Source organism: Pseudorca crassidens, chromosome 9, assembly GCF_039906515.1.
Source record: "Pseudorca crassidens isolate mPseCra1 chromosome 9, mPseCra1.hap1, whole genome shotgun sequence".
In the NCBI taxonomy this organism is placed as follows: domain Eukaryota; kingdom Metazoa; phylum Chordata; class Mammalia; order Artiodactyla; family Delphinidae; genus Pseudorca; species Pseudorca crassidens.
Window position 1 is genome coordinate 8,575,589 of NC_090304.1, and position 16,033 is coordinate 8,591,621.

General features: G+C 48.8%; 1 protein-coding gene across 11 annotated transcripts in view; it reads right to left on the minus strand.

The window, feature by feature from the left end:
- Window positions 1-16,033, minus strand: part of MARK2 (microtubule affinity regulating kinase 2) — a 58,106-nt gene that overhangs the window by 25,920 nt on the left and 16,153 nt on the right. For 9 of the 11 annotated variants that reach the window (XM_067748622.1, XM_067748620.1, XM_067748616.1 and 6 more), the window contains exon 2: window positions 6,718-6,813. The exons of 1 other annotated variant lie outside the window; for it this stretch is intronic. In XM_067748622.1, coding sequence (XP_067604723.1) covers window positions 6,718-6,813 — 96 coding nt within the window. Of the gene's footprint in view, window positions 1-2,258; window positions 2,282-6,717; window positions 6,814-16,033 lie in introns of those variants that run through there. One more of the 11 variants, XM_067748627.1, reaches the window with a different exon arrangement.

The window sequence follows — 16,033 nt, forward strand, 5'->3', positions numbered from 1 at the left end:
AACTCCAACTGGCTGCTCTTTCCATGAGCAAACCCCCATCGCGCTGTTCCTGCTCACAGGGAGAGGTGCTATCTTCCTCCTACAACAGATCATTGAAAACCCAAGCAGGTGAGGACACATGAGCTGTGGAATGAGGGACGCCCCTGTTTCCGGTGCTACCTGACAATGGGTCGAATCAGTCAAAATTGAGAATTCAGTCTCACCTGTTCCCAGAACAATCACAGGAGCTGCACACAGCTCTCTAGCAAACTTTCTGGGTAGGAAGTGGTGTGTGCGTGTTTATCTTTGGCATTTGGCATCTAGAAAGACAACTTTTGTGATAGCTGGTGCTATGACTACAAAGTAATGAGAATGCTCCCACAAGGCACATGCAAATCTGCTGCAGCACATTAGTCAAGAAACCCCCAACTTGGGACTTCCCTGGTGGTCCAGTGGTAAAGAATCTACCTTACAATGCAGGGGACACAGGTTCGATCCCTGGTCAGGGAACTAAGATCCCACATGCCATGGGGCAACTAAGCCCACAGCACCACAACTACTGAGGTTGCACACTTCAACTAGACAGCCTGTGTGCTGCAAACTACAGAGCCCACGCGCTCTGGAACCCGTGCACCACAACTACAGAGCCCAGGCGCCCTGGAGCCCATCCACCACAACTAGAGAGAAGCCCGTGCACCGCAAGGAAGAGCCCACAGTCTGCAACAGAAGATCCAGCATGCCTCAACAAAGATCCCATGAGCCGCAACTAAGACCCGATGCAGCCAAAAATAAAAAAATAAATAAATAAATACATTAAAAATCTTTAAAAAAAACAGGCAAAAGACTAAAAAAAGAAATCCCCAACTTACCAAAAGTTCTGTTCTATTTTTCCACAGAAGCATGTTACAAATGATGGCTGCATTCTCAGGCCAGCCCACCCCATCAGGGCCCACCACTGTATCTGAAGTAGTGTATTAACCATACTTAACACTTAAACCAGAGTTCAGAATAGGAAAATGAATTCAGTGTTCCAACATGGGACCTAGGAACGTATCTTTGCTCTCCAAGGAGCGTGGGCCGTAGAAACTGGGGTTTCTTAACCTTCAAACTCTGGGTGAGGGCTTGACATAAAAGGACTTGAGCACCTGGGGGTGGCTGGGTAGGAGGGAGGGTCTAAGGAGATATGAACCTAGGTGGAGATGAAGAATAAGGCTGGAGGAAAGGAATTCTGAATGGATACTGCCTTACAGGAGAGAAGGGCTAATTAAAGGAAGGCCAAGTAGAACTTCCAGAGAGAGAGAAGGCAGCCTGGGACAGTCCCCTGACATATCAGGGGAAACACTCTTTAGAACTGTCTTCCCTACTGGGTACCTCCTTTCTACCTCACTGGGCCCGCCGCTACCACTGCAGTCTCAACCTCGGGCCAAGGGCAGAGACTGCTGAATCCTGTTACTAAGTGGCCATGACCTGGGCAGGTGCCTTGGCTAGCTCGTCAGATAAACGGAGGAGGGCTCATTTGTCAGAAGCTGGGTGGAGAAGATTGGAAAGCACAAGTTTCTCACTGGGACTGAGAACATGGCAGCTTGACTTTAGGCCTAGGTTGCCTCTGAAGCCAAACACTGTTCGTTTTCTGGTAGCAACGACAGTTCTCCTCCCTAGCTGTTTGTGTGCATGACCTAGGAGCAGAGAATATGGTAAATGAGATTACAGCTATTTTCCATTGTAAGTGCCTTCTTAAAAAACACTTTTATAGTTAATTCATCTTCTCAGAGACAGAGTCCGAGGAAGAGAGTCTGACTGTACTGGTTTCTAAGAGAAAGGAGTGGTCCAGAAAAGGCCAGTTTAGCCCTGGCTAAGGCAACGGGGAGATGTGGGTTCAGACTTCACTGCTGGAGGTTCTGAGCTTTCTAACGTCTGTGATTTGAATACGGGAGCAGGGCCCTATGGTACAGATTAACTCATGTGCTGGTGGAAGCCCTCAGGAACTAGATCCACCAACTGACCGGTGGTGCTGGGGAGGAAGGGGGCCACTTCGGGGCATTGTTAGATGCACTATTTATTACACAGACTGCAGACAAGAGAATGCTGGTTGTTTTGAAGGAGGCAAGCAGCCAAGTTTCTAGCTCTCCACCTCCGAATTCACTCAGAGAGAGCAGGGAAGAAAGGATGCCTGCAAAAGGAATACAGATCCTCCCCAACAAATCCTGAAGGGCAGCTCTAATTGCCAACAGGCATGGTGGCTTAAATAAAGACCGGAAGATTGAGAGAAAAAAACCCACCCAGGATACCTCCGGTCAGAAGAGTCTGGCTGCGTAGCAGGAGGCCACTGCTACCCATCCTGTTGTTCTATCTAGTCCATGCAAACACCGAGTACAAGGACAAAGACCCCATAGTCATAACGGGGTTTCTATCAAGAGAAAACAAAGGGGTAAAGTCAGAAATTATCCAACACCATCCAAAACACTTAGAACAATGCCTGGCATATATTAAATGCTCATGACATGCTAGCTATTATTACTATAATTCCATATGCTTTCCCAACTTATTCTGTAGGTTGCTAGAAAAAGATATGGCTTTTGCATAAGTTTTTATGTTTTTTTAATAAGATTTTTAAAAAATTAATTATTATTTATTTTTGGTTGCATTGGGTCTGTTGCTGCGTGTGGGCTTTCTCTAGTTGCGGCGAGCAGGGGCTACTCTTCCTTGCGGTGCACAGGCTTCTCATTGTGGTGGCTTCTCTTGTTGTGGAGCACGGGCTCTAGGCGTGCGGGCTTCAGTAGTTGTGGCTCAGGGACTCTAGAGCACAGGCTCAGTAGTTGTGGTGCGTTGGCTTACCTGCTCTGTGGCATGTGGGATATTCCCGGACCAGGGCTCAAACCCATGTCCCCTGCATTGGCAGGCAGGTTCTTAACCACTGTGCCACCAGGGAAGCCCAGATACGGCTTTTGGCTTTAACTTCTTTACCCACTGCTTACCACAAATTCTCTATTCTCCAAAAAGAGATGGATCTTTCAAACCGGCCTAGGAAAGTGCTAGAGTTGGAAGACCAAGTTCTGGTCACCTATTTGCACAGCTCAGACTTGGACGTGGGTTTCTGGCAGAGCCAGAAAAGGCTCCAGCAGCTCAACTGTTTTATCCCTTCCATAAAAGGCCACTCTACTTGTCCCTGATAAAAAGCACTTTAAACACACACATCCAACCCTAGGAAAATCCAGAGTACACACCACAGCTCCTGAGACACACAATGTCAACAATCTTGCCAAGATTTTCTAGGTATATGGAACTGGAAACTTTGCAAATTAATAGTCACAATGGGAAATGTGACCGGTATTTAAGAAACACACACACACTCACACAGTGTGGCCAGAGTCCCTGATTGTTATGTACTGAAGAGCACTGCCTCTTCCGTAGTGAGACGAGGGAAACTCAGAGCCAGGGTAGTGGGGGTGAGTGTGGTGGTGAAAACTTAGCTGCACCCCCAGCTCCTGAGTGTGTCTGGCTTGGAGACTCAGCAGCCTTCGTGGCAGCCAGGCTCCCACCACCAGCTGTCCTTCACACAACATAACAAGATCACTGTTTGGGAAGATGGGATTTTCGGTGTTGGGTTTTGTATCCCATAAGCTGGCATGCATCTGTCTGAGGGGCAGTTTCCTGAAACAGCTGCATGTCATGGGCCCCGGCAGACAGGATTTGAGATACAGGAGAAAGATAAATGAGATACCAGAAGTAGCAATTCAGGGATGATAAAGGTAAGAAGGAATGAAACTGTCTAGCTGTCCTTTTCTCACTCCTGTCCCATAAGAGCTGACTTTTCCTACCTGGTCCTCACTAAGGAATCATAAACACTCCTGTTTCCCTTTCTTGACAGACCCAGGCTTCCTCCTGGCATCTCCACATTTTTGTGGAGCTCTAACACATCAAGTGACTGTCTTCCCTACTGGGTACCTCCTTTCTACCTCACTGGGCCCGCCGCTACCACTGCAGTCTCAACCTCGGGCCAAGGGCAGAGACTGCTGAATCCTGTTACTAAGTGGCCATGACCTGGGCAGGTGCCTTGGCTAGCTCGTCAGATAAACGGAGGAGGGCTCATTTGTCAGAAGCTGGGTGGAGAAGATTGGAAAGCACAAGTTTCTCACTGGGACTGAGTACATGGCAGCTTGACTTTAGGCCTAGGTTGCCCCTGAAGCCAAACAGATACTGTGGTATCTAAAACTGATGCTGGGGCTTGCCTGGTGGCGCAGTGGTTAAGAATCCGCCTGCCAATGCAGGGGACACGAGTTTGAGCCCTGGTCCGGGAATATCCCACATGCCGCGCAGCAACTAAGCCTGTGCGTCACAACTACTAAGCCTGCGCTCTAGAGCCCGCGAGCCACAACTACTGAAGCCCGCGTGCCCAGAGCCTGTGCTCCGCAACAAGAGAAGCCACCACAATAAGAAGCCCGCGCACTGCAATAAAGAGCAGCCCCCACTCGCCGCAACTAGAGAAAGCCTGTGAGCAGCAACGAAGCCCCAGTGCAGCCAAAAATAAATAAATAAGTAAATTTTAAAAAATAATTAAAAAAATAAAGCTGATGCTGGCTACCCCGTTAAGAGATAACCAAGGTCACGTGAGCTGGCCCGACATGTTCTGCTGTACTTGTTTATGGGCAAGAGGATTCAAACAACCTGTCAGGGGAGGGAAGGGGGCAAACCCTGTAACAGGGCAATCACTGGGAACACTACACAGAGGCCTCCTGCCAAGAGATCTTTTGCTCAAATATAAAGCAGAAATCTCTCACCAAACACCAAACCAGCTAACTGTGCCAAATACCACTTTTGATCCAGTGACTTTGAGGCACTGCTCCATCTTTCCAAAGTTCTTCGTATAAAAGGTTTGGGATTTTTTGGGGGGGGCGGGTCCGGGAGATTAGAAGGATGAGCAATATAGGGCCCCATTAAGAGTCCCAAATTAAAATAATACCCAAGCAGAGGCTCTCTGTCTCACCAAGAAATACATGTGGCATAGGGCTTAAGAAAGAGGGGTGTTTCCAGGGTACTTCTGCATAAAGAAAGCACTCAGGGGCTTCCCTGGTGGTGCAGTGGTTAAGAATCTGCCTGCCAATGCAGGACACAGGTTCAAGCCCTGGTCCGGGAAGATCCCACATGCCACGGAGCAACTAAGCCCGTGCGCCACAACTACTGAGCCTGCGCTCTAGAGCCCGCAAGCCACAACTACTGAGCCTGCGAGCCACAACTACTGAAGCCCGCATGCCTAGAGCCCGTGCTCCGCAACAAGAGAAGCTGCCTCAATGAGAAGCCCTCGCACCGCAACGAAGAGTAGCCCCCGCTTTCCACAACTAGAGAAAAGCCCCTGCGCAGCAACGAAGATCCAACGCAGCCAAAACTAAAATAAATAATAAAATAAATTTTAAAAAAAGATCTGTGCATTAAAAAACAAACAAAAAAAAGAATCTTCCTGCCAATGCGGGGGACACAGGTTCGAACCCTGGTCCAGCAAGATCCCCCATGCCGCAGAGCAACTAAGCCCGTGTGCCACAACTACTGAGCCTGCGCTCTAGAGCCCGCAAGCCACAACTACTGAAGCCCACACGCCTAGAGCCTGTGCTCTGCAATAAGAGAAGCCACCGCAATGAGAAGCCCGTGCACAGCAACAAAGAGTAGCCCCTGCTCGCCGCAACTACAGAAAGCCCGCGCGTAGCAATGAAGACCCAAAGCAGCCAAAAATAAATAAATTTATTTTTTAAAAAAAGAAAGCAAGCACTCAGTTCTCAGATGGCTAAATGCCCAATCAGAAGTCAAACTATCAAAACAAAACTTCCTATGACCATTTCTTGCCCTATACAAAGTCAGAATTGGGAGGCCATTTAGGTACAGCTCCAGGGCAGAAGGGCTCAGGCAGCAGAGAGTCAGGGTCGTCCTCTCTGACCAGAGGGTTAACCTCACAATGACATCACTAGCCACCAGACACAGGAAGGAAGGGAGAAGGCAGTCAGCACCTGAGCCTGTGGCCCTGTGGTTCCAGGCCGTCTGGGCTCTCCACAGGGTTACTGTAGAAATTGGCCCCTGGCTTTGCTAAATTAGATCCTTTCTCCCCTGCTCTTCTGCAAAACCATTTGTCACAGCCCCTAAATAACCAATCTTCCCCTCTTAGCAGGCCTGAGCTGCTACCATCTGGTCTCTGCCTTAGGCACTCAAGCCTCGGCAGAAAGAGGATGTTTCCATCTGGGTACTCCCTCGGCTGTCTGGAGAGGCCGGCAGACGGGAACTAGGGGCGGCACCCTTCTCTAGCCAGCCAGAGGGCGATGCAGAATACCCGCTGGCAACCTGTGCCCCCCCCAGCTCCCCTTTCTAGCAAGGAGCAGCTAACCCTTCCTGACCTTCCACCCACGGTCTCACCCCGGCCCGGGAGATGCACTCATCCTACAAGAAGTGAAGGTAGTTAAGTCCAGCTTAGGAGCTAAAGAACCTGGCTTAGGGAAGAAAGGGATATTGTGCTGCAAAGGATTCCAAGAACAAACTCCCCGAACCGCCCACCAAGCTCTTCTGAAGAGCAGGGGTATTTAGAAGCGCTTTCCATTTCCCCACGTTAGAGAGGAGGGTGGCCTCAGGCAGACACACACCTGGCTGGGTCATCATCTCCCCTCAGAAGCCCTGGTGTCCCTAACACCAGAATAAGTCCACACCTGCCACCGAGGACCAGCCTGAGATGGTAACGTGCTCCGGGGTTCACATACTCACGCGTCCATTAATCTTCCTCCAGATCGCTGCTGTCATGCAGAGCAGTGAGGCGGGCTGAGTCCCGCTCTGAGCCCCTGAGCCGGTCACTCCAGTTTGCTTGGTGTATTGTGGGGGGAGGGGGGCAGGAGGAGGAGGAGGAAGGGAGATTATGATTCTCTATTTTCAAGCCCTGCCCCTAAAACCGAGGAGGGAAGCAGCTGGGTTCCCACTGCAGGAGAGCTCCAATCTCTGGGCACTACAGCTGCATATGGAGAACTCTGGGGAACATGCACATCCAACACGCTGGGAAAAGGAGGGGAAACCAACCCGGAGAGAAGTGAGTTGGTCTCCTGCCAAGAACTCTGAATGGTACTCCTATCAGAACTAGAACATAACAGGAGGTAGGCAGGTTTATGGTCTCTGGGGAAGGGCAGGAGGGGAAACAGTAAAAGCCGGACTAGCATGGGAACAAAACTTGCTCCCTGGCAGGAGAACGGACAGCCCAGCTATCTGCAAGGCAGCAGCCATATACAGTCAAGTGAGACCCTGTCCCCGTTCCACCTTTCGGAGGCAGACAGTCTACACTATAACCTCAGGTCGCTTTTCACATGCTTTGGTTTTGCCGTTTGGAGCATGGTCATTTCTATGACCCCGTAAGTTAAGGTCCACCACTTAAGGACCTGTGCCCCTGACTGCCAGTGGCAGGAGGGAAGGCGGACTCTCGCTGGCGTGCCGTATAGGGTCGAGCAGAAGCCTCGGATGGCCCCTCTCACGGAGAGGAAATGCTCCTCCTTTGCCAGAGCAGAGCCCAAGGCTGCCACAGAGAGGTGCTATTTAGCGACAGAAATGTCTGTCAGGAGTGGCAGGAGAAATGGCCACCACGTACTTCTTTCTCACCAACTGCTACCACCAGCCGCCACAGGCTGCCTCTGAAAAGCCTGCAGAACCTCCGGTGTCAGCAACGGCCTGTGAGTCACTCCCCCATGAGAAGAGGGAAACTGGTCCTGTCCCTGGGCCTGAAGAAGCCCCACAGTGTCCTCAGCCAGCTCTGCTCCAAAGCTAAAACCAGTCCCACCTGCCAGGACGGAAACCTCGGACAGCCTACCCTCCACCCACACCTGCATGTAGAAAAACCAGTCCTCTTACTCTGCCACATGTGGGGGGCATCCACAGGCACCTCAGCAGGACGCCCAGCACTGGGAACAGGAAGTGATGGCTTCATATTCAAAGCTCCCCTTAAACACACACACACACACGATTTATATGTATACATACACATACATGGGGTAAATGTCTATATACATATATATATACACACACACTGTAAAACTGATTTGCAGACCCAAATCGTTTCTGGATTTTTCTTTCAGCTGGCAGCTCCCTTTCCCTGCCTGCAGCTCCAGCCTTGCCCTCGTCCCGCCCTAGAGTCTCACTCTGGGCTCCTGCCACTTGTCTTCAAGTGCTCTCTCAGACCTCCAGGCCTTTGCCACGGCCTCCTACTGCCTGGAACCCTTTGCCTCCATCCTCCGTTCCCATTCTTCTTCCTGGTTAGCCTCAGCTCAGACATCACGTCCTCCAGGAATTCTTCCCTGCTCCACCTCTCTGACTTCACAGGGTCCCTGACACATCACTCCAGGTGTCCCAAAGACAGCCGCCTTCTTGCACTAGGACTTCGCTCTTGCGGAACGGCCTGTCTCCTTCACAACTCTTGGTGGCTGTCTTGTTCACCACTGCACAAGAGTGGGAGCGACCTAAGAGAAATTTCCAGGGCTTAAGTCAACTCTGTGTCCTCAGTGCCCAGGCACAGTGCCTGGCACCTAACAGGCTTTCAAGCAATGCTTTCCTAATTCACGAGAGAAGGTCAGGGTCTTCCTGCTTTTTTCGGAGTGACTCTTTACCCAATAGCTCTTAGCACATCGCTGCTCCACGTGACTACTTCACCCTGGGCCAGGGCTAGAATGCTGGTGCCCACGGCTTTCAATCCATTCTCGAGGGCCTTCTGGTGTCTCTACGGATGCAGACTCTGGCAGGATTTCAGAGCTCATGGCCAGTGTGCGGAGCTGGGGCCTACTGCCCTTTCACCTGTCCTTCCCCAGCCTCCCCTCTGCCATGAGGGCTTCAGGTAGCCCCCGCACAGGTCTTCTAAGCAAGAGGACTGCTTCTGAAGTGGAAGCAACGGGGGATACAGCTCCAAGTCCTCAAGAGAGAGCAAATTTAGATCCAGCTCCACCCAAACAAGTTACATATCCTGAGCCAGTCATTCACCCTGTTGTGACCTGTGTTTCCCCACTTGTATAATGAGGGGCTAGAGTTGAGCTCTGAGGGTCTGTCCTAGGTGGATGTGAGGGCTCTCAGTGCCTCTGTGCTCATAAGCTTTCCAGCCCTGTCCCTGAGACCACAGTAGGAAGTGAGCATGGTCTGCACGTCCTGAAGCCCACATCCTGACCTTGTCTTACATCGAGTCAACCTGCCAGAAGTCTGGCTCCATAAGTAAACCTCACCTAACATGTCTTGAACACCAAGCTCGCACACTGGAAAACCTCTTCCACCTAGGGCTGAGAAAATTAAAGTTAAGCTAGGTGACAACTCTGGACTTAGAAACATTACAACCCTGAACTCAGTGTGCCCTAGGCAAGAATCCTCTCCCTCTCTAGACTTCATTTACCCACAACTTACAAGCTCCTCACCACTCCCAGCCTCTCTGCATACCACGAATGTGGCCACAAGGTGCAGGAAAAGGTACCGTGACACACAGTCTACTTCCAGCAGGCCTCAGGGCTCTGCAGCCTTAGTCTGAGCAGCTCTGAGTAGGCACAGCCCCTGGTAGGGTAGGTGGCACACCTGGTGCCCAGCACCTGCCCCCCACCCCCCCGCCCCCGCAGCATGACTCCCTAGCAGCCTAGCTCCTTGGAGGGCTCCCGGATGGGGAGCTGCCTGCCTGCCTGCCATGGTAGCCGATCCATAAGGAGAAACCAACTTGGCAAAGCCCAGCAAGCAGCAGTTTCAGCCCTGCTGCCCAGAGTGGGGGAAGGGGGAGGCGGGTCCAAGCAGACCAGTCCAACAGGTCCTTTTTCCACCATCCTACACAGCTGTTGCCTTCTGCACTGGTTCAAAACCAGGAGCTTCAAAAGTCACTTGGAGGAATTCCCTGGTGGCGCAGTGGTTGAGAGTCCGCCTGTCGATGATGCAGGGGACACGGGTTCGTGCCCCAGTCCAGGAGGAACCCACATGCCGCGGAGCGGCTGGGCCTGTGAACCATGGCCGCTGGGCCTGCGCGTCCGGAGCCTGTGCTCCGCAACGGGAGAGGCCACAACAGTGAGAGGCCCGCGTACCGCAAAAAAAAAAGTCAGTTGGAGCTCTCACACCCTGAGTCACAAAGACCAAGGAATCAAGAGGAAAGTAGAAAACAGTCATCGCATTCTTGCCCTACCCATAAATGGTCCTGAAAAATGTGGTCCCTGACACCTCACAGCTCTTGGTCAATTCAGAAAAGCACCTGATCTCCCCCGAGATGCTCAAAAAGAAATCTGGGTCCGCACCACCACCAAGTGCTGAGGTGGTGTGAAATCAGTTCTTTCTGTGCCATGCTCCTTAGCTTCTCTCCCACTATAAATAACTCCAGCCTTCTGATACAGACCACATGATCTCTCCAGCTCTGGACAAAATTCCCAACACCCAGTGTACCTCTGTTCACCCATTGCAGAAGCAGGAAAGATGAGGCCAATTTAACCAAAAGCAACAACATAGCCAGAGATGCTGTGTGTCAGGGGCAAGAACAGAATTCAGCAAAACCGGGAGGGCCTGGCTTTTCCACTCTCTTCCCTATTTCGGGAAGCCAGACAGGGTTTCCTCAGCAGTGCACTCCCCCGCTGTGGTTTCCTCTCTGAGTTCTTAACACAATCCAGTAATAGGGTAAAACGTCCCCTTTAGGGCTTCCCTGGTGGCGCAGTAGTTGAGAGTCCGCCTGCCGATGCAGGGGACGCGGGTTCGTGCCCCGGTCCGGGAAGATCCCACATGCCGCGGAGCGGCTGGGCCCGTGAGCCATGGCTGCTGGGCCTGCGCGTCCGGAGCCTGTGCTCCGCGACGGGAGAGGCCACAACAGTGAGAGGCCCGTGTACCGCAAAAAAAAAGTCCCCCTTATCCTCTCATCCTGAAAAAGTTGTTCTTTTTAGACATTATTGAACCTATTAAGACACCAATTAAGACTTGTGACTTATATGGCCAAAAACTGGATAGACAAATGTCTGATTCACAAATCAATATGGACACACTTCCCCAAGGGTGGTGGTAAATGAAGAATAATACCCATGTTGTAATTTTTCTTATTGTTTTATTTCACAAATAATTCACTGAGAGATGATCATGTGCAAAGCACTCTAAGAGACTATGGGGGAGGAAGGGATACAGAGAAGGGTAAAATACAGCCCAGCCTTCAAAAAAGTTGACTACCTAATTGGAGAGATAAGCACAAATCACACCGTCCAACGCAGGACCAAATCCAGGAGCGAACTAAAGTTACAGCCTGCCTGTGCCCTCCAAGTTACTAGAAGTCTGTAGCTTCTGTTATTTTTCAGAGGAACCATGCGCTGAGAGATTTGAAGATCCTGGGTCTTGCTTCTAGCTACGACCATGAGTTCTACCAGGATCTATCTAAACCCTGAGACTTGGGACTTCCCTGGTGGTCCAGTGGTTAAGACTCTGCGCTCCCAATGCAGGGGGCCTGGGTTCGATCCCTGGTCAGCAAACTAGATCCCGCATGCCGCAACTAAAAGATCCCGCATGCCACAACCACGACCCGGAGCAGCCAAATAAATAATAAATATTAAACCCTGAGACTTCAGTGAATGGGGATGTCCACCCACTGAGTGGACCATGATGAGAGCTGTGAGATGCTGGTATGAAAGGAAGTCAACCCGGGGAGACTCACTGAAGAATCAATCATTTAGCCTTCCTTGTCTCATCCCCATGTAGAAACCAGAGACAGGCCCAATATACAAGCAAAGATACAGGAAGGGCTGAAGCACAAAGTCAGAAAAGTTGCTCAGGGCTAAGGTCATGGAAATGAAATCAAAACAAGCCCTTAGCGTTAGAACAGAAGAGGGTGCTCTTGGGGAAAACCTGGAAGGGCTTCGTAAAGCTCTGCATCCAGAGGCCCATATCTCAGTGCTGGCTGTGACTCTGGAGGCACGTTAATATACTTTTCCTTTTCTTTCCCAATTATTGGTTGTCAAGCCTGGTCTCCCTCATCAACTCCCATTCAAGCAGTGTTATAGCTTGATGTATACACTAGTACCAGTTTTTAAACTGTACCCTTACTCAGCAGGCTACCAGCACTGTCAGAGTTCTTCTGGAAGGTTTCAAGAAGGAACGAATACTTATTTCTGAAAGTACTTGGAAAGAAATTCCCTAGACAAACAGAAGATTCTATGCCATCCTAAAAAAAAAAAAAAAGGTAATTCAGGGCCTAAGGATAAAGATTAAGGCCCCAGTCTTCCTCTGTTGAAGGAAAAATAATTCTGAAGCTAGTTCTATTTTTTTTTTAATTGAAGTTTAGTTGATTTACAATATTGCAGGTGTACAACAAAGTGATTCAGTTATATATATATGTGTGTGTGTGTGTCTGCACACACATATATACGTATTCTTTTTCAGATTCTTTTCCATTATAGGTTATTACAAGATACTGAATATAGTTATATTGTTCCCTGTGCTATACAGTAGATCCTTGTTGTTTATATATTTTATATATAGTTCTATCAAAAAATGGTAAAGCTAGTGAGACTTGGTCCAAATCACCTCCAAAGAAAATCATTTTCTAAAAGTAAAAAAAATAAATAAGTAGGGGACGGGGAATGGGAATTGTTTTGTTGAAAACCTTTCCTACAGCAGATAGCAGATTAGCTGCACAAGATTCTTTTGGAATGGTTTACTATGCAGAATTTTATAATGTAAAGCATTCCAAATGTGAAACTGGGAGTTCAGCACCTAAACATTTATTAATGAGAAAACCCTCACACCCTAATCATAAAGAAGGTTTAACATCAGTGTCTGACATTTTGTCAGTTAGGGCTTGGTTTTAACAGTGTGGATTTGGCAGCTTGCTCTATCGGCTGTTTCACAAGCAGTTTCTGTGGTTTCAAGAAAGGCAGGGTGTTTGCTTTTAAACACTACCTTAAAAATATATTTCAGAATAGGGTTCAACCACTCCAAGACAGGAGGAGAGAAGGAAAACCAAAACAAATAAAGGAATCTGGTGCTACCAAACAGAAAGAAAGCACACCAAAGGTGCAGGAGAGGAAAAGACACTGTTTGCCACCGGCACCAGAATGACAAGAAAAGCCAACTTAGTGCTTCTTACTACCAAGTTAGAAGATAAGGACACAGAAATGGCACTAAAGACATGAGGTCTGGGACTTCCCTGGTGGCTCAGTGGTTGAGAATCTGCCTGTCAATGCAGGGGACACAGGTTCAAGCCCTGGTCCGGGAAGATCCCACATGCCGCGGAGCAACTAAGCCCATGTGCCACAACTACTGAGCCTGCACTCTAGAGCCCGTGAGCCACAACTACTGAGCCCGTGTGCCACAACTACTGAAGCCCACACGCCTGGAGCCCGTGCTCTGCAACAAGAGAAGCCACTGCAATGAGAAGCCCGTGCACCACAACGAAGAGTAGCCCCCGCTTGCTGCAACCAGAGAAAGGCTACATGCAGCAATGAAGACCCAACACAGCCAAAAATTAATTAATTAATTTTAAAAAAGAGAAAAAAGACAGTCTGTAAAAAAAAAAAAAAGACATGAGGTTAATAAAGGGAAATCTTTATCTCTTCAAAATAAACTTACCTGGCTCAAATCTATTTTATTTAAAAACAAAACAACCTCAACAGTTCCACACCAATGCAAAGGACTGTCATCTAATCGATTAGCAGCCACACCTCTCTGCCAGCATGATGTGGTAATTAAGGTGGAGATTTTTCTCCCTCGGAATACAGGTACAGAAGGGCAGAGCCCCTATGGACCTAACCCATTATGACAGCCTTTTCATTAGCAAGAGAACACTGCCATGCACTCTCCAAGGAAGCAGTGGCCTGCATCACTAAAGAACACCTGTATGTGACAGCAGCCACCTCTGAGGAGAGATAAAAATGTGCTGGAGGGACTTCCTTGGTGGCGCAACAGTTAAGAATCCACCTGCTAATGCAGGAGACACGGGTTCGATCCCTGGTCCAGGAAGATCCCACATGCCACAGAACAACTAAGCCCGTGCACCACAACTACTGAGCCCACGTGCCACAACTACTGAAGCCCAGGCGCTTAGAGCCCATGCTCCACAACAAGAGAAGCCACCGCAATGAGAAGCCCACACACCACAACGAAGAGTACCCCCGCTCGCCGCAACCAGAGAAAGCCTGCACATAGCAACGAAGACCCAACACAGCCAAAAATAAATTAATTAATAAATTTTAAAAACAGGTGGGAAGTGGGGAGGGGGAGAACCACTCATAAGAAACCCAACAGGCTGTGCTTCTCAAAGTAATTCACATGGACCTTGGTTTTTCCACTGTAACAAAAAGATGGATTCTAAAGTAATTTAGAAATGGCATGCAACCGTGATCTTAGAGAAGTGAATCAGGTTTGAACACAAATACAATCATATAAGTTGAACTCCTCCTCTTTTTCTGCTAGGGCAGCAATAGGGGCGCAAGTGGATAAGTGATGCTTGAATCAGGGGCAGCAGCTCACCCCCTTTACCCATGCCCCATGCTGGCATCTTTAAATCAGCTCAAAATTTCAGAATTTTGCTAATAAAATCAAAACCTCTAACAGGATAAAAGAAAAGGCACTATATTGCCAGGGGTAGACAAGCAAGTAAATCAAACCAAAAACTCATAAACTCAAGTTAACTGAAATTCCTCAGAGGTTCACTCTCACGAAGAAACAACTCCAGATGTCTAGCAGGACCACATGCACAGCTTCAGGAGAGAGAAGTGAACCAAAAGAAAGGCTGACAAATGCAAACAGGAAGTAGTGGCATATTACACAAGCGATGGGATAAAGAGACACAGCAGGACGGACAGAATTCAGCTCCCAGGATTGGACTGGCAAGTCCCAAACACACACAGAGGCCTGGCACTACCAGCTACAGTGCTCTCAGTGTCCTTGGCAGTCAAGGCTAAAAGCAAGTAGCTCTGGGCTTCTGCGTGTGTAAGTGTACATAATGGTATATAAAAAGAAAATATTAGTTGCGTAAGGATAAAATGTACATAGTTAAGATCCACAAACAAAAGTTTTCTTTTTGGGAGTTAGTGAGGTGCTACTGAGCAGGACAGTCAAATCTAAGAATCCAAACTGTCCTATGCTGTGAGGTATTTACTTGTTGGTTACCAATTTCAGATCTCAAGACCCTGGTTTTTCTAAAGGAGTTCTTGGAATTCCAGAAGGTAAGAAGAGATGAAGAGGAAAACCAGAAGCCAGGATTAAACAATAAGATCAAAAAACTGTTTCCCACAGCTGTTAAGACCAGGGAGCTAAACCCAAAGAGCTGCATCTCCAACACTGTGGCACCTTTACAACAGGCCACAGAGGGCAGAAAGAAACAAGGTGGGGCAGAGGAGAGCACGCACAACTCTGAAGCCGGCCTGGGAGCCATGTTTTGCCCCACACGGGCTGTGAGCTAATCCTAAGGGATCTATCTTCCACTGCCAGGACACAACTGAAGCCAGAGCCAAAGTGCTCTCCACGGTCAAGAAAGTCTTGTTCTGACACCAACACACACTCTAAACCACATGAGTTTGTTACCTTAAGTTACTCAACATTTCTGGGCGTCTGTTTCCTCATCTGCAAAGTGGGGAAAATAATAAGACCTACTATCTCACAAAGATTAAATGAGTTAATGAATGTAAAACAGCTAATTAAACAAGTATCTGGGACAAAGTTAAGTGCTCAATAAATGCTGGCTATTATTATGTCTATAGCTGAAGACACTAGCCTCAGGGCAAACTGTGCCCCGTGAGACAACTACCCTTCAAGTACTCAGTCCATTGCCTTTAAGAGTTCCCCAACCACTGGGAACAGAGTAATGTACTTTGAGGGCCATCCAGGAGGCACTGCACTGCCTTAGCTAATAGAGTGAACAAATCTCCTTTGAAAGCAAGTCTATCTTCCATACAGACCAGTGGCTGAAGAGAGAGAAAAAAGCACATCAAGTTGAATTCTGGAAAGAAATATGCTTTGTGTAAAAAGCAGAGGCTTATGGGACTTGCTGAGTGATGGGAAATGGAGCTACAATCCTGCAAGTCTATATGTAGACACAAATTGACATAAGGTAAGCACTTGATTA